Source organism: Arachis ipaensis, chromosome B4 (assembly GCF_059453495.1).
Source record: "Arachis ipaensis isolate K30076 ecotype BB chromosome B4, ASM5945349v1, whole genome shotgun sequence".
Lineage (NCBI taxonomy): Eukaryota > Viridiplantae > Streptophyta > Magnoliopsida > Fabales > Fabaceae > Arachis > Arachis ipaensis.
Window position 1 is genome coordinate 77,906,498 of NC_142439.1, and position 18,394 is coordinate 77,924,891.

The 18,394-nt window shown below is 39.9% G+C and overlaps 1 protein-coding gene across 2 annotated transcripts; it reads left to right on the plus strand.

The window, feature by feature from the left end:
• Positions 1-4,003: 4,003 nt before the first annotated feature.
• On the plus strand, positions 4,004-9,607 carry LOC107639374 (Pseudouridine synthase family protein). Of its 2 annotated transcripts, XM_016342846.3 has the most exons (15): positions 4,004-4,210; positions 4,310-4,617; positions 5,165-5,285; positions 5,471-5,588; positions 5,750-5,835; positions 6,100-6,171; positions 6,688-6,756; positions 6,845-6,925; positions 7,002-7,121; positions 7,206-7,280; positions 7,407-7,487; positions 7,799-7,872; positions 7,971-8,031; positions 8,164-8,219; positions 9,073-9,607. In XM_016342846.3, the coding sequence occupies exons 1-15, from the start codon at positions 4,088-4,090 to the stop codon at positions 9,152-9,154; spliced, it is 1,527 nt and encodes a 508-aa protein (XP_016198332.3). In that variant the 5' UTR covers positions 4,004-4,087; the 3' UTR covers positions 9,155-9,607. The 2 variants fall into 2 exon arrangements, with proteins under 2 accessions (XP_016198332.3, XP_088340127.1); XM_088484001.1 differs by lacking the exon at positions 7,002-7,121.
• The last annotated feature ends 8,787 nt before the right edge of the window (positions 9,608-18,394 follow it).

Below are 18,394 nucleotides of genomic sequence, written 5' to 3' on the forward strand. Positions count from 1 at the left end.
TTTTTTCCCGATGACTGCCAACATAGCACCTCAGTAGAAGATGCCCCATTCGTCATCTCAGCAAAAATCGGAACTGGACTTGTGAAAAGAATACTGGTCGACACCGGGGCTGATTCCAACATCCTCTTCAAAGGAGCCCTTGACAAGCTGGGTCTCCGAAACGAAAATGTGCAAACCCACCGCAATAGGGTAACCAGACTCGGAGATAACTTCCTCAAACCGGACGGTTTCATAGTGCTACCACTAACCATCGGGACCATAAACTAGAGGAAGACCATGATGCATCCTCAACTTTGCTGTTTTTCCCTCTTTATTTCAACCGATTTACCAGCAATTTACTAAGAATTCCTGTCGAATAAACAATAATTTTTAGGTTTTTAAGAACATTGCTTTGATTAGTTGAATTCATTGACTACAGAAAGATTTGGAAGGGAAACAACAAGAAATCAAGAAGAAATTGACCACTTTTTGGGAAGTCAAAAAGGATGAAGAAAGGGAGCCTTGCCATGACCACGTGCGTTCCGATTAGGATTTATAAATCAACTAGGGGAGATTCTTATGAATTGTGTGGCTTTATAAATCAGTGAACGTTCTTCAACTCTTTTCTTAAATAATTGACTAAGGAATTAGCAATTAATTAAGTTAAAGAGAAATCAAATCACCAAGGGATTGGGGCTTGATTACTAATGATTTGCCATAAAAGAGTCTTTGCATGATTAAGGTGGAAAGTGAAAATTATTGATCTGGAAGTTTCAACATCTCCAAAATCTTAACTCTCTTTTATCATATTATCTTTCTACACTTACTGTTTGCTTTTATTTAATTCATTGTCATCGATAAAGTTTTCTGAAGCCCCAATTTGATTGTCTGACTAGATTAATCGATTGACCATTGCTTGCTTAATCCGTTAGTCTTTGTGAGATCGACACTCACTCACCGTGAGTTATTACTTGATACGACCCGGTGCATTTGCCGGTTAGTTGTGGTATTCGAAATTCTACGATCAGACCATCCTCTCCTAGTTCGTGGTTATCAAGGATTCCACTACCTACAACATCATCCTCAGAAGGAAGACAATTCACGGCCTATCAGCCATCATCTTCACCAAGTTCCTAATCATGAAGTTCTAGGTCGATAACAGCACCATCGGAACAATAAACGGAGATCAGGAAGTCGCAGTAGAGTGCGACGATACCAGCTTGGCCCTCTGCAAGAACTCCCCTACACGACTTGGCTGGCCAATGTCATACTGGTCAAGAAGGCAAACAACAAGTGGCGAATATGCGTCGACTACATGGACTTGAACAAATCTTGACGCAAAGACGCCTTTCCCCTTCCAAACATTGACGGACTAGTCGACGCCACATCGGAGCACCAATACTTCAGTTACATGGACACTTACTCTGGGTATAACCAAATATCCATGCATTGGCTCGACTAAGATAAAACCGCTTTCGTAACTCCCGATGACACGTATTGTTACACGATTATGCCATTTGGATTAAAAAATACTGGGACTACCTACCAGAGGCTCATCACAAAAATCTTTCAAGACCTCTCTGGAACCAAGCAGGAGGTCTACATCGATGACATACTTGCCAAAATCCAAACCGGCGAATAGCTCATCAGCGACCTTAAACTCGTGCTAGACACCTTAAGGAAGCACCGAATGTGTCTCAACCCGACGAAGTGTGCATTCAAGATGGAAGCCAGGAAATTCCTAGGCTTTATGATCACTCAACGGGGCGTGGAAGCGAACCCGGAAAAATGCAGGGTCATCTTTGAGATGAGCAGCCCGGCAAGTCTCAAGGACGTCCAAAGGCTAACTGGCCGACTAGCCGCCCTCTCCCGATTCCTCGGAGCCTCGACCCAAAACGCCATTCCTTTTTCAAGCTCATGAAAAAGGGCATAAATTTTAAATAGAAAATCGAGTGCGAAGAAGCCTTACTTTCTAAGCCCAGAACGAGAGAAACACTTTACCTCTACTTGTCCATAACAGAGGAAGCACTAGCCGTGGCGCTTGTCCGAGAAGGCGAGCAGAGAGTACAAAGACCCATATACTTCATAAGAAAGGTCCTCCAGAGTGTGGAGACACACTATTCCCGGCTCGAGAAACTCGCCTTCACAATACTTATAACCTCACGACGTCTCCGACAATACTTCCAGGCCCACCCCATTACGGTTCGGACCGACTAGGCAGTCAGGCAAGTGTTTCAGAAGCCGGACCTTGCAGGAAGGATGCTCACATGGTCCGTCGAACTATCACAAGAGGTACGATTTTAGTTTCATTTAAATACAGTATAATGTAGTATGAAATCCTAGGCTAGATACCCTTAGGATTAAGTTTGAATTATGCATTTGGTTGGAGTTGATGTGTATAGATGACGTGTTTAGTAATTTATGATTTGGATGAGGATTGGGTGATTATACATAGTTGTTGTATTGTGAAATTTGATTATTTGAATGGTAATAATGCATTTATGAAATTCTGTGTTGAATTGATGGAATTTGTGCCGGAGGCCGTGAATATTGGGTCAGAGACTAGAAAAAGGTAAGAGAGGTAAGTGGTGATTGTATTGTATGATGATTGATTGAGTTTGAATGGAAAATGTGGTATTAGGTATATAAAAATTGAAATAATTGATGGTATAGTGAAAAATGTGATTTTGAGGTGTTGGGTCTGAGTCAAGGTGAACCTGGCTTCACCGAACTCATGTACACCCTAAAAAAAATAAAAAAGGTATATATGTTTTAAATTAATTTTAATATTATGATATATTAATTATAAGCTTATTGTTTATAATAAATTAAATACATTCAACAACATAGACATTGATAATATAATTAGTTTTTTAAAATATTAAAGAGAAGAAGTATAGTGAATCTAGATAGATAATAAGTATGAATAGGATGGCTTCAATTCAAAATGTCAATAGTCAATTAACACATGCATTAAAAATATGTATATTAAAATTAAAAAAATAAAAAAATTAGCCAAAAAATAATAAAAAAACTCAAGAATGAAGGAGAGCAAGCCATTAGTCAGACTGAGTTTTAAGAAAAATCACTATAAATTTTTCTTTAAAATATTAAAGAGAAGAGAGTGAATTTAGATAGACAAGAAGTATAAATAAGACGGCTTCAATTTAAAATGTTGACAGTCAAGTAACACATGCATTGAAAATATGTACAATAAAATAAAAAAAAATAAAAAAACCAGCCAAAAAAAAAACCCCTAAGAATGAAGGAGAGCAAGCCAACTGTCAAAGACTGAATTTTAAGATATAATTATAGATTATAGATAAATACAGATGAAGTTATCTTTTTTTTTTTTGAAATTATTTGGATCAAGTACGATTTTAGTCTCAAAGGTATATGTTAAAAATTGTTTTTGTTCCCATCGTCCCTAAAGTTTAAAACCAAGTTTTAAAATCATATTTTTTATTTAAATATTAAAAATTTGGACCAAATTACTCATAATAAAAAAAATTATAAATAAAAAAATAAGAGAAAGAGAGTGTTTCTCCTCCTAAAGAAAAAATAAAGAAGAAGAAAGGGAAAGGAAAAAAGAAGGAGAAGCTGTCCATGATCTATCTTTGCCTTCGCTTCTGCTACCACCTCTATACAATTTTAATCCTTAAGGTAAGGACGATTTTAAAACTGAGTTAAACTTTAGAGACACTTTTGTACACAAAAAAAAAATTGGAAACGAAAATAAATTTTAGACTAAATCTTAAGGACCAAAATCATACTTCAACCAAATTATTTTTTAACAAGACATTAAAATCCTCATTGACTCGAGTAAAATTTGGGCCCGGCCTTGTTGAAAGTGGCAAAAGTATTTGCCTCAATCCAAAGCTACACAAGTTCGAATCCTAGCAGTGACTAGATTAGTGTGTGTGAGTAAGTGTATGAGTGTGTAACCTAAGACTGGTTGTCCAATCCATCGGAAAAAAAAAAAAAAAACTGTTTTTATAAAATTGTTGAAAATGGTTGTAGCTAAGAAATAATAAACCCAAGTCCAAAAAAAAAAGAAATAATAAACCGTTTTCTTCTCTGCTAGAGAGAAAGATTTGGACTTGGAACGATGGAGCAGGAGGAAGAAAAAGTTTCGAATGCCTTCATTCCCTCGTCGTTGTCGTCCTCCGATTTGGAACAAGTGCTCCACTCTCTGCCTTCCAACGCCCTCAACCACTTGTTCTCCCTCGGCGTAAGTTCGATTCTTCTTCTTCTTCTTCTTAGTTATGCTCTATTTACTCATTTCAAACGCTTCTTTTTATTTTGTTGCTACATACACACACATATACAGGTATGTGTCCGCTGCGTCCTTCGTCTCTTTGGTATCAAAGGCCCAATCTGTGCCTCAGTTGATAACGGTTCCGAAAACCCTCTAGACTCAACCACTTCCAACGAAGCTAAACTCTGCAACATTTGCTTAGGGATTCTGCAGTTCAGGTTTTACGATGAGAGAGAGAAAAGAGTGTTGCAGAAGGATACTGCTTATGACGTGGCACTCCTCATTGCTGACATGGTTAAGCAAGAGAGATACCAGTTCGATACCTTCTCACTTGAAGTTTCCATTCCTCCTCTCATCCTTCAAAACGAAACCTCTGTTTGGTGAGAAATTTTTTTTGGCTTTTTGTGTTGATATGGCGTTCTTTGTTTTTCGCAGTTATTTACATTAGTTCGCATTCATGGTTGCGATATTGAAATTGCACTATCTCATGTTTATTTTGAACTTTTGAACAATTGTTTGGCAAATGAAACCTCTATTTGTAATTTATAAGGACATTCTTCAAATTCGGTATTTATTTGCAGGATTTTGTATTCGTGATTGTAACATTGAACAATCTCATGTTTATTTTGAACATTTATTTGGGCATTTCTCTATTGTAAAATCAGCTGCGTGCCTTTGTAGTTTGTAGTTAGGTCACAACTCACAAGTTTCTTTTAACTGTTTACCCTACTCTGCTTCCTATAGTTACATTGAGGCAGAACAGTCTATTCACTCTGATATTACTACTTTACATTTATGTTTTCTGATGTTCATGATCACTGTATTAGTAATCCTTTTTGGTGCCACTCTTTTTTTGGTTAGAGTAACTTCTTGATTTCCACTTTTTCTAGCACTGATTAGAATGTCTCCCTTGTTAAATTCTTGTAGGTCATATATGCAAAAGAAATATGGATCTGAACCTTGGTTTCAAGAAAAGCTGCACACTGGATGTATCTCTATAAAGGATGCTTTGAAGTTTTCTCTAATAAATCCTCTTGAAAATCTATTGGTGAGAACGTTTTCTGGCCATATCTGTTTCATAGACATTTGTTGCCGGCTTTGATTATGCATCTTTTACACCAATATCTTTATAATTTCCCCTTCTAATCACCTGTAACACAATAGATGATGCTTTATCTCACAGTTGATGTGTATTTCACATATTCTTTATGGAAATCATGTCTTGCCTTGTAGGGTTGTAAATCAAGTTTGTGCCCTTTCCGGATTCGTTTAACATACACTCACACCAAAGCATCGGAAGGTGTCGCCAAATGTTCTGAAAATGATGGGAGTTGCAAGAGAAGAAAAACAGGCATGTCTTTGTTGTTTCCTTCTAATTCATTTTCTACACCAAGTCTATATACATAAGATATATCAAGAATGTCTGTAGGTTTGATAGGCATAGGCACTTCCGATGATTTCACTTTCACAGCTCCTTCCATTGACCATTTGATTTGAATTTTGGTTTTATAGGTGAATCCAATTTGATTGGAGAGAGGCCTCTTAGCAGTTCAGTAGAAATTGAATCCTTTGACAGCTCCAAGTTATTTCTGAAAAGTGTAATTCTTCTTTCTTTCTTTCTTTCTTTCTTTCTTTCTTTCTTTCTTTCTTTATGAATAGATGACTAAAGAATTTAAATTCCTTTGTTTGATGATGTTTTCATTTTTTTGGAATGTTTTATATCTAATTCATCTGTATCATAAATCCTTGATGATTTGTATGGTAGGCCCACAAAGTTCTACCGCAGTCAGTTTCTGCATATTTTTTCTGCTTAATTTGTATATGATTCTGTGGCTAATTTGGTTTCCTTTCTTGCTATTTAGGCAAGTGAACCTTGCCATTTTAGTTACAATTGCTCCAGGACACCATTCTATTTTGGTGGGAGATACCTGAAGGTAATGAATTTGGAAAACTATGCTTCACTATTTTTTTTTTTAATTTTCTTGGGATGTCTTATTTTCTTTCGCTGCCTTGTATCATTCTTTCCGCCGTCATAATGAATACTCTTATCCAAAAAGTGGGGGAAAATGCATGAAAAAATATTCCTTTTGGTGTTAGCATTCTTAGCAAGGATGTGTCTATTTGATTTTGTTCTAACTTCTGAAATATGATAAGCCTCACATTTCTTTAAGATTTCAATTTAAGTTGCTAATTGCTATATAGTTTAACATTATCAGATGTGCATGTTTCTCTTTGGTACTTGATGTGAATTGCAGGTTTGCTTACAGTACTTTGAAATCTATAAGCTAAAATAAATTGAAAATTGTGAATGTCTGATAGACCAATATATCCTCCATTTTCCTTTATTTTGTCTAGATATGAGTGTATATATCTATAATTTGCAAAGTGATGATTGACTTATTTGAGCTTAGCTGATGCTACCTTTAATAATTCTGTTAATTTTGTGGTAGTATTCACGGAATGTGAGTCAAACACGCTGGATCATTGATGATGAAAGAATGGGGGAAGCATCAGTTGAGGTATTGTCTACATCGGCAAGTTATCACAGTATCCATTCGTTTATTTTGATTTTGGAAGCTGGCTATAATGTGTGTTTTATCGTTATAGGAAATAATTGGTACAAAGGTCCTTCAAGCATGCCGTGGTGATAACTATAAGTTTCATGCTGCTGGAAGAGAGGATATTGATGTACTGAAGATTTCCATTATCTTTTTCTAAAGTTTATTTGTCACTGAACCGATCTGATTTAGAATTATTCTTCTAGGTCCGAATGTTGGGTCCTGGTAGGCCATTTATTCTTGAGGTGCAAAACACACGGCTAGTCCCAACTGAACAGTTTGTAAACAACATAGAGAAAATGATTAATGAAGTGGAAAATAAATTGGTAATGTAGTTGATTTTGGCCACTTATATGTGGTATTCATTTATTTTGTCATGAGTAAATTTAAAGTATTGTATGACCATGTAGGTGAGGGTGAAAAATCTGAAACTTGTTGGCAGTGATGGCTGGAACCTTATGCGAGAAGGTGAAGCAGAGAAGCAGGTCTTGCATTTTCCTTCTTAGTTGGATAGTTTCATTTCATAGTTCATAATTTACAACTGTGCTCCATCCTCATTTTATCTGGGCCTTCCATAGTTTATTCATTCGTATGTTCTTAAAATTTTGTAGAAGCAATATGCTGCTTTAGTGTGGACTTCTCGTCCTCTGAAGGATGAAGATTTTCAACAAGTATCTTCACTAAAAGATTTGGTATGTAAGAAAAGATCTACATAAATGGTGTTCAAAGATGTGCCATTATTCAACATGTATTGGTTGCAATGACAATACCTGTGCAATGCTCATATTGATATGCCATTGCTTATTCAAGGAAGGATTTAATGCTATATAAGCTAAAATAAAATGCAGTTTTAATAAAAAGATCCCCAGTTGCCATCACTAGTCAATTTGATATTGTTTTCCTTAATCACATAAGTCAATTTTTCCTGGAATTCTGTATTTTTTTAATTTTCCTATGAAAGATTAATCCATAACTTTGAAACTGCAAAATATTGTTTGTACAGAAAGTTGTGCAGAGGACCCCAATAAGGGTGCTTCATCGTCGCAGTCCTCTAGAGCGTGAAAAGATTATTCATTGGTATCGCCTGCTTATAGTTCTTAAATTTACAATCGTTTGACATGTTCACCTTCTAGGATCCTTGCTAGAATCTGACATTTTGTTCTTGAAATCTTTAGGATGAAAATGGAGACAGTTGCTGGAAGTTCCCAATATTTTCTTTTGCATCTATGTACGCAGGTATTGTTTTATTTATGTTCTCTCTTACAGTACAAATTTCTCAATCACTTAGTTAATTTTATATTAGAACAAGTTATGGGTTTAACATAATCAACCTCACAAGAATAAGAGAGATGGAACATGATTGTGCAGGCTGGGACCTACATCAAGGAATTTGTTCATGGCGATCTTGGACGCACCCATCCCAGGTATGACAAAAACCTTCTTCACCTTGTGTAGTGTATGGTGGCAGAAGTGTGAGACAGAGACATACAAAGTTAGTAGTGGTAAATTATTTTAGGTGGACATGATTACCATGGCTGAACCACTGCCAGTGGTGCCAGCCGTCTGGAAGGAGCCACAGGGTAAAGGTTTTATGTCCCTAAGGCTGTGTTCGAGAACAAGACAGGATACAGAGACACAAAAATAGGTGTTTTTGTATTTTATTTGGTGATAAACTAATAATATAAGAAATAATAAATTATGAAAATTCAATTTACTCTCTTTTTTTCTGCGAAAAGAATTTAGGAAGAAAAATATAACAATAAAAAATGTAATTATAAAAAAAAATTAAAAAATAAGTTGTGTTCTTTACTAATCTGTGTCTTTCTTGTAAAGAAGGATACAAAATACAAAATAAGTTTTGTTCCTTACTAATGTTTTTGTGTCTTTCCATCTATCTTTTGCCAAATTTGATTTTGTATCTCCATATTCCTATCTTAGTGTTTTGTACTCGTAAACAAATGCAGCCTAAGTTGCAAGGTGTGTCTCCAGTGTCCACTTATTGGAGCTACTGAAAATACACAAATTGTGTTCTAGGAAACAAAATCTGTGTCTGTCCTTGTCTCTGCATCCTAACACAACCTTGTCTCCCCTGTCTTGATAACAGTGATGGGAAATGGTAAAATAAGTCCCCTGCATTCATGTTTGTATTTGAAAGACAACTGAAAATCCTAAACCCTAATACTCGCTAATACCCAAATGACTAATCACTCTAATTATCATATTATATGTTGATATCAATATTTGCATTTGCTTTATTGGGAATTTGTTGTTTTGCAGCATCGGATCTATCTTGGGTTGTACAGCTGAAATTTTGCAACTTGATGTCACAGACATCAAAATGGAATGCTTCCTAACATAGTATGTTATGTGATGTTCTAACTGATCTTGGGAATGAATATTGCTTTGATGGAAGACACTATTCAATCCCAACACGTATTTGAAAAAAGAATCTGGTAACTAGTACTAAAAGATGGTTCCTAAGGAACGCTGCATGTTTTTTCATATGCCTATTCGGTTCCTTAGGAGTTGTTTTTAAGTTAGATTTTGGAGGGGAAGAGAAGACTTCTAATGTAAATTTTACACTAGAAATGATCCAAAACCCTGTTTTTTTCTCCTAACCCTTAATTCACAAACCATTCCTCGTAGGTTTTTAACAGTTTACCCTAGTTGAGAATCAAGTTTACAATCTAAACAGAAAAGACAAGACCAGCACCCATTTGGGATTTGTCTTGCTGGTGAGCAATTCACCTCTCCATCGACTTTGCTTTTTGTAAATTCAGTCAGTCATAAACAGTTTAATACTTTCATTTCATCATGGTATTTCATGATTTACGTTGATTCCAATATTTATTGTGTTTCAAATGGGGTTCCTGTTAAATCAAAATTGAGTGTGGTGGTTAAAAAAATATTCTCTCTCTCTCTCTCTCTCTCTCTCTCTCAACCAAATTTAGTCAACGGATAATTTATACAATCAATAATTAACTTCTTTATAAAATACTAATTTAACTTTTATCATCTCTATTTTCACCATTTTCTCATTTACAGCATCCATTTCTTCTTCTTCTCTCTCTCTCTCTCTCTCTCTCTCTCTCAAATTGGAATCACAATTTTATTAGGGTTTCTCCACATTATCTCTTCTTTCTTCTACTATAGTTGATTAATTGTTAGGGTTGCTAGTGATAATGATGATGATGTTATGGCTAGTTTTAGTAGTGGTGGTTATTGATGATGAGATTGTTGGCGGTGTTGGTGTTGGAGATGGAAACAAAAATGATGGGGATAGGGGTTAAATTAGTAACTTTATAAAGAAGTTAACAGGTGACTATATAAATTAACTATTGACTAAACATTCAATTCATTTTGTCAAAAAAAAATATATCTTTGGGACGTTATTTTGCAAAAACAATTTTTGCGGTCCATCTTGTTATAATTGTAATTTTTCGGTGTTCAAAATGACTACATGATAAAGATAAAAGGTAATACTTTTATCTTAAAATTAGAGACATGGTGTAAAATTGGTCTCAGGATGCATTGCGTATTATGATAAAGATTTTCCATCCCACACGGACCATCCCCTCCCTCAGGCCGACAAAGGTAGAGGTTAATCCCAATATGACAAAAGCATAAAAGCTACTTCCTACTATTTATTTTTGTTTGGATGACTGAGGTCGGCGCGGGGGGCGAGGAGGGGTTAGGAGACCTAAACCCTAAATTTCTGCTCTCATTTATTCAATTACCAGCCATAAGCCCATAATTTTTTTTTGTTTAACCAAACGGTATCCTCCAACCCAATGTTAGGTTTTGTGGAGCCATTAAAAAAACAATGATATATTCTTACCAATAACAAAGAGTCAATGTCCACAAATAAATTCTATAATTATGAAAAAAAACTTCTACCATTTTTTAATGGCTCCACAAAACCTAATAGAATCCTAACTTTATGGTCCAACTTAAATTCAGGTCGAACACTATCACGATTCAAGATGCTTAACAATATTTGATATTATCCGATATTTGCAATATTTTGGAGGAAATAGTATAAATAAGAGGGTCTAGCAGCCTTTCACGTATGATCTCGCATACAAATTAAACTCTAAATTTTTTAGCTAGAGCATTGAGGCCCCTTGTAGGTACATACCACATCGGTCCTTGGAGCGAAGAAGTCACGCTTCTATTCTTGAGGCATTTCATTATTTTCTTGAGTTCTAAGTTTACACTAAGCACTAAGGTATCATTTATGAAGAGGCAAGTCCACGAACATGAAGTATAATGCCACCAAGGACCCTTAGAAACATCTAATGAATTTTGTTTTGAAGCCAGGATGAATCTTGAGGGAGAAGCAGGCACTATCTGATGTCACATATTCCCAATTACCTTGTCAATCCAACAATAAAGTGGCTAAACTCATTTTCCCAAGTTATAGTGGGATGTTTTTCTGATATCTCCAAAAGATTCTTGGTGCACTTACAACCAAGATTACTAAAACAAATCATCCCATGAACTTGTTTGGGATTACTCAAGAAGCTAACATGCTCATAAGAAAATAGCTGGATAAGTTTAATGATATGCTATTAGCGGTTGATGTGCTAACATACTTAGTGGTATGTTTATGCCTCATAAATGACTTAATAAGTAAAGACTTCATAAAACACTTCTCTGCTAAAGCCGTCTGAAGCACACACGAAATACAAACCATGCACGAGAATATATCAATAATGAAAGTAGCGCAAACCCAAGTTTGAATTTAAATTATAACCAGAGCTTACTCACCCAAAAATTCTTGATGCAGCGCAACGAACATACACCACACCAAGAAAGTGGCTTGCACACCAAGCCTTCTCCTCTAAAGAGATGTTAACTATAGAATCCTTTCCACTCTCAAAAGTCTATAAATAGGCCAAGAGAGGTGCTGAAATTTCATGGATAGTCCTACAGTACGCATAGTAGTCCCTATCGAGAAATGGAGGATGATTAAGGGAGAACCTTTCAACGTGACTTAAAGTCAAATTTGTCATGGATTTTTTCTTTTGCAAACCATTAGGAAGTTCAATCCCTTAGAAGACCAGCTCTAATACCAACTGAAATTCGGGGTTATTGTACTTTTAAACTTTTTCAAACATAAAACAAGAACTCAAAAGCTTCACAAGTCCGAAAACTTGTATACAATGAAAAATGTTAGAGCATTATTTCGAAAGTTGGAATTGGCTATGGTGAGGAAAGTTAAGTATGGTGCTGCAAGGACTTTGCTAGAAGATTCCTATTATGTGGTGAGGATGAGAGCCGGACAGTAAAGGGATCGGATTTCCATTCTACCCCTGTTTTTTTTAATAATTGAAAATATGCCCAAGAGATCAAGTATAAGTATGCTGAGTTGGATGGTGTTAGTATGGAGAGTGAAGATCTTGGGCTTTGGTTGAAAAGTTGAAGCGGGCCAGGTATTTATTTGAAGTGGTAGTTGTGTTTGAAATGAACTGAATGATAAAAAAAGTTAATATTAGTGGAGCTTTAGGTTGGTTGGTCTGGTCCAGGTGGGTTGGATTTGAATGGTTTCCCATCAAAAAACAAAGAAGAGTTTAATAACTTAGTGTTTGGATGGGCCTGTGTACATGGATTTGAAAAAGAGTTGAAAATATGCCCAAGAGATCAAGTATAAGTATGCTGAGTTGGATGGTGTTAGTATGGAGAGTGAAGATCTTGGACTTTGGTTGAAAAGTTGAAGCAGGCCAGGTATTTATTTGAAGTGGCAGTTGCGTTTGAAATGAACTGAATGGGAAAAAAAAAGTTAATATTAGTGGAGCTTTAGGTTAGTTGGTCTGGTCCAAGTGGGTTGGGTTTGAATGGTTTCCATAAAAAAAACAAAGAAGAGTTTAATAATTTAGTGTTGGGATGGGCCTGTGTACATGGATTTGAAAGAGTTAATTGTAAAAGTTTAAGACTTCTACCCAAAAGAAAGAAAAAGTTTAATAATTGAATGAATATAGTTGTGAAAAATAAAATAATTCGATTAAGGTATGTAATAAAATTATAATCCTTATTTATATGAAACTAGAGTACTTGACTTAAACATAGAGAGAATGCCATTTTCGTCCTATAGAAATTAAATAACATGTACTTTAATCGATATAAATTTATTGTGAATATAATAATGTTAATTTATGTTTAATATTTTAACTTGTCACAAAATTTTAAATTTTAATCCGTTGACATATTTTATGATTAAGGATTGTTACGGATCCAACCCACGGATCCCACAACCCGGGATGACCTCCGAACCCGGCTACCCGGGTCCGACCCATCGAAACCCTCTAGAAGGCCAAAAACCAGCCCAATAGAGCTCCCAACCAACTTTTGAATTCAAACGTCTCCCTTATCTTAGTCAAATAAGATAAGATAAGATATTCACCATCACCTATAAATAGAGGACCCAGGTCCCTCCAGGTATTCATTCATTCCACACACCTTATACCTCTCAGACCTATTCTGACTTGAGCGTCGGAGTGTCTTTGCAGGTACCTCCCCCCATTGCTCCAGTCAAGAGATCCGGCATCTGCCTCAACCCGCAAGTTCTTGATCCATCTTTCAACCCGTACCAGAGACATCTCATACATTGGCGCCGTCTGTGGGGACTTGCGCCGATTGAGCCAGAATGGGGAACGTACTTGAACAAACCTCCCTAAGCCATGATAACTCCCGAACGAGGAACTTGACCCCCGAACAGCAGGAGGTCACGAACCGTGGAAGGATAGCAAGCACCATCCACCACGCCACCCCAGCACAGAATAAGGAAAACGAACGCGTCGTCGCAGAGCCACGGCACCCCGAAAACACGGGGGACAAAGCGGCACAAATATCCAATATCTCTGTCTTCGAGTCCAAGAACTCGAAGGCAGAGTGGCCACCAAGGAAAGGCACAACGCCGAAAATGGAAGCCACGCAACCTCTAGATCAAAATCTCGCCGAGGCAGATCGCCAACTCGACAACACGATGGGAGAGACAATCGCATCACCTCGCGCGACCTCAGACGTGAAAAGTCGCCAGAACGGCGACACAGTAAAAGGTACAACTGCAGCGCTTCCCGGGATCTAAGTCATCAACACGACTCAGACGAAGACCGACGACACCGAGAAACCAAGCGCACGAGAAACGACCACACAATAATGGGAGCCACTCCCTTCAGGAGAGGATCTTAAAAGCAAAACTCCCCAAATGTTTTGATAAACCCACGGACATGAAGTATGACGAAACCAAGGATCCCCAGGAACACCTAACGGCCTTCGAGGCCAGGATGAACCTAGAAGGCGCAGCCGACGCAGTCGGATACAGAGCTTTTCCGGTAACCCTAGCCGGGCCGGCAATCGAATAGTTCAACGGCCTCCCTAACGGATCCATAACCTGTTTCCATGACATTTCACAAAAATTCATGGCCCAATTTACAACCAGAATCACTAAAGCTAAACACCCCATCAGCCTGCTAGGGGTCACACAAAAACAGGACGAGTCCACACGGAAATACCTCGACCGCTTCAACGATGAATGCCTAACGGTCGACGGGCTCACAGATTCCGTCGCAAGCCTCTGTGTAACCAACGGGCTCATGGACGAAGATTTCCGCAAGCACCTTACCACCAAACCAGTGTGGACCATGCACGAGATCCAGAACGTCGCAAGAGATTACATAAACGACGAGGAGGTCAGCCAGGTCGTCGCTGCCAAAAAATGGCAACACAGCAACACCCAACACGGCAACCCGACATCCCGGCTTAACCCACCATCCAGAGAAAATCAGAGGGACCATCCCAAACAAACAAACACAAACTGACCACCCAGAATCGGCAAATTCTCTAATTACATACCCCTGACAGCCTTGATTACTAAGATATACCACCAAATAGCAGATCGAGGAATTATCCTGAAAGCCCGACAACTCAAAGAAAGAACAGGCGGCAACAAAACCCTTTATTGCAACTACCACCGAGGTTACGGGCACAGGACACAAGACTGTTTCGACCTTAAAGACGCACTCGAACAAGCCATAAGAGACGGCAAGCTCCCAGAGTTTGCCAAAATCATCAAAGAACCAAAACGCGCGGAAAGAGACAGGTCGCCAGAAAGAGAAGGACGCAACCCGAGAACACAAAAACAACCTCCTAGGGAAAGCCCAGAGGACGACCTAACCATAATAGTAAACGTTATCACGGGCAAAGACGTATCAGGCAAATCAAAATCAACACTAAAAAAGGACCTCAAAGTCCTGGCTGTCAGAGACCAAACCCCAACTACCACCGCCGACAACACGGTAACCTTCCTACCCGAGGACTGCCAGCACGGCACCTCGGCCGAAGACGCACCTTTCGTCATCTCGGCAAGAATCGGAACAGGACTATTATGAAGATTACTGGTGGACACCGGCACAGACTCTAACATCCTCTTCTGAGGAGCCTTCGACAAGCTCGGGCTCCGCAACGATAATCTCCAAACACACCGCACCGGCGTCACGGGACTCGGAGACAACTTCCTCAAACCGGACGGTTCCATTACCCTCCCCCTCACCATAGGGACAGGTAACCAAAGGAAAACAATTCTATCCGAATTTGTGGTCCTAAAAGACTCCACCGCCTACAACATCATCCTCGGAGGAAAAACAATCAACGACTTCTCCGCCGTCATCTTTACCAAATACCTCCTTATGAAGTTCACAACGGAAGACGGCTCCATCGGTACCATCCACGAAGACCGGGAAGTCGCAGCATAATGTGACAACAGCAGCCTAGCTTTACGGAAGAAGTTTCGCGACGCGGCTGGGATATTCCTAGCCGACCTGGACGCCCGACAAGATGGCCAACCCAGGCCAGAACCAGAAGGCGACATGGAGAAACTACAAGTAGGGCAAACCAAAGACGAATACACTTTCATCAACAGAAACCTCCCGTATGACCTTAAAGAGGATCTTTCCCAATTTCTGAAACAAAACAGAGATTTGTTCGCATTCACACCAGCCGACATGCTCGAAATAGACCCCGATCTAATGTCCCACCGGCTAGCCGTAGACCCCAAAGCCAAACCCGTGGCACAAAGGAGACGAAAAATGTTCCCAGACCGAGCAGCCGAGGTCAAAAGGCATGTAAACGCCCTACTCGAAGCAAACTTCATCAGAGAACTATCCTACACGACGTGGCCGGCAAATGTCGTTCTAGTAAAGAAATCCAACGGGAAATGGCGAATGTGCGTTGACTACACGGACCTCAACAAAGCCTGTCCAAAAGACGCCTTTCCCCTACCAAACATCGACGGATTAGTAGACGCCGCATTTGGCCGTCGATACCTCAGCTTCATGGACGCATACTCCGGCTATAATCAAATACCTATGCACCAACCCGATGAGGAAAAAACGTCATTCATCACCCCCGACGGGACGTACTGCTACACAATCATTCCCTTCGGCCTGAAGAACGCCGGAGCCACCTACCAAAGGCTCGTCAACAAGATATTTCAGAACCTGTCCGGGACCAAATTAGAAGTCCATATAGACGACATGCTTGCCAAGACCGAATCCGGCGAGCAACTCATCAACGACCTGAAGCTCGTAATGAACACCCTACGAAAGCACCAAATGCGACTCAACCCGACAAAATGCGCCTTCGGAATGGAGGCAGGAAAGTTCCTCGGCTTTATGATCACACAACGCGGAGTTGAAGATAACCCAGAGAAATGTCGTGCCGTTCTTGAGATGACAAGCCCAAAAATCCTTAACGATATCCAAAAGCTCACCGGCCGGCTCACTGTGCTATCCCGCTTCCTCGGAGCATCGGCACAAAAAGCAATCCCCTTCTTCAAACTGATGAAGAAAGGAACCCCCTTCAAATGGGATGCAAAATGCGAAGAAGCATTCTAACATTTCAAGAGAGTCCTAGTAGAACCACTAGTCCTCGCCAAACCCCAAGCAGGAGAGATCCTCTACCTATACCTCTCCATAACAGAAGAAGCACTCGCAGCGGCACTCATCCGCGAAAACGAGAAAAAAGAACAAAAACCCATATACTTCATAAGTAAAGTCCTACAAGACACGGAAACTCGCTACTCGCGCCTAGAAAAGCTAGCTTTCGCACTCCTCACGGCCTCCCAGCGCTTACGACAATATTTTCAGGCCCATCCCATGACAGTCCGAACCGACCAAGCGGTCAAACAGGTACTGCAAAAACCCGACCTAGCAGGAAGAAAGCTAGCATGGTCCATCGAGCTTTCCCAATTCCATATCAAGTTCGAACCCCGAAACGCAATCAAAACACAGGCAATGGCCGACTTCATCGCCAAGATGACGCTGGGAAACTCCGCCCCCGAGTCATGGAAACTACACGTCGACGGCTCGTCGAACGTCACCTCTGGAGGTGCCGGAGTCATACTCGAAAGTCAAAACGGGATCATAATTGAACAGTCAATACGATACAAGTTCCCAGTTTCAAATAATCAAGCAGAATATGAGGCCCTCCTGGCAGGCCTAGCTCTAGCAACAGAAGTCGGAGCAAAGGACCTGGAAGTAAACACCGATTCACAGGTAGTCAGCTCCCAAATTAACGGAGACTACCAAACGCGAGATCCCTACTCCAACAATACCTTGCCAAGGTGAATGAACTAAAGGAAGGATTCAATCGCGTAACTATACAGCACGTTCCTAAGGAACGAAACGCCAGGGCAGATCTCCTCTCTAAACTAGCCAGCATTAAGCCAGGACATGGCAACAAGTCGCTAATTCAGGAAGTCATCAGATCACCATCTATATCAACGACGACCGACACCTACCTAACACTCTCTAGCCAGGGATCATGGACCTACCCTATCATACAATACCTCCTCAACGGAACACTGCCAGAAGACCCCAAGGAGGAAAAACAGACAAAAAGGGAAGCCACCGATTATACGGTCATCGCAGGACAACTATACAAGCGCGGATTCTCGCAACCCCTTCTCAAATGCGTTGAACCCGGGGACACGGAGTACATACTCCGCGAAGTCCATGAAGGCTGTTGCGGCCACCACATCGGGGGTAAAACCCTGGCCCAGAAAGTCATCAGGGCCGGATACTTCTAGCCCACGGTTATTCGGGACTCCATGCAGCTGGTAAAAAAGTGCGAAAAATGCCAAAAGCACGCCAATATTCACCAAGCCGCTTCGCACCAGCTCAGCATCATATCGGTAGAACGGCCATTCGGTACCTGGGGGATCGACCTCATCGGGCCCTTCCCTACGGCACCCGGCCAACTCCGGTACCTCATCGTCGCCATAGATTATTACACCAAATGGATCGAGGCCGAACCCCTGGCCTCCATCACGGCAACCCAATGCCGAAAATTCCTTTGGCGACAGATCATAACCCGTTTCGGGATCCCCGAGATCATCATCTCGGACAACGGAACCCAATTCGCCGATAGGAAATTCAGAGAATTCCTAGAAGGGGTACATGTATCCCACCGATTCGTCTCGGTAGGGCACCCCCAAACAAACGGGTAGATAGAATCCGCAAACAAAATAATCGTCAAAGGACTGAAGAAACGGCTCGACGAAGCCAAAGCGCTATGGGCCGACGAACTCGGATCAGTCTTA

Excerpts from the sequence above, each read along its gene's own strand:
- LOC107639374 (XM_016342846.3), top strand. The coding sequence starts at position 4,088 with ATGGAGCAGGAGGAAGAAAAAGTTTCGAATGCCTTCATTCCCTCGTCG. Across the intron at positions 4,618-5,164 it reads CAAAACGAAACCTCTGTTTG|GTCATATATGCAAAAGAAAT; the intron begins GTGAGAAATTTT and ends AAATTCTTGTAG. Across the intron at positions 6,172-6,687 it reads TTGGTGGGAGATACCTGAAG|TATTCACGGAATGTGAGTCA; the intron begins GTAATGAATTTG and ends ATTTTGTGGTAG.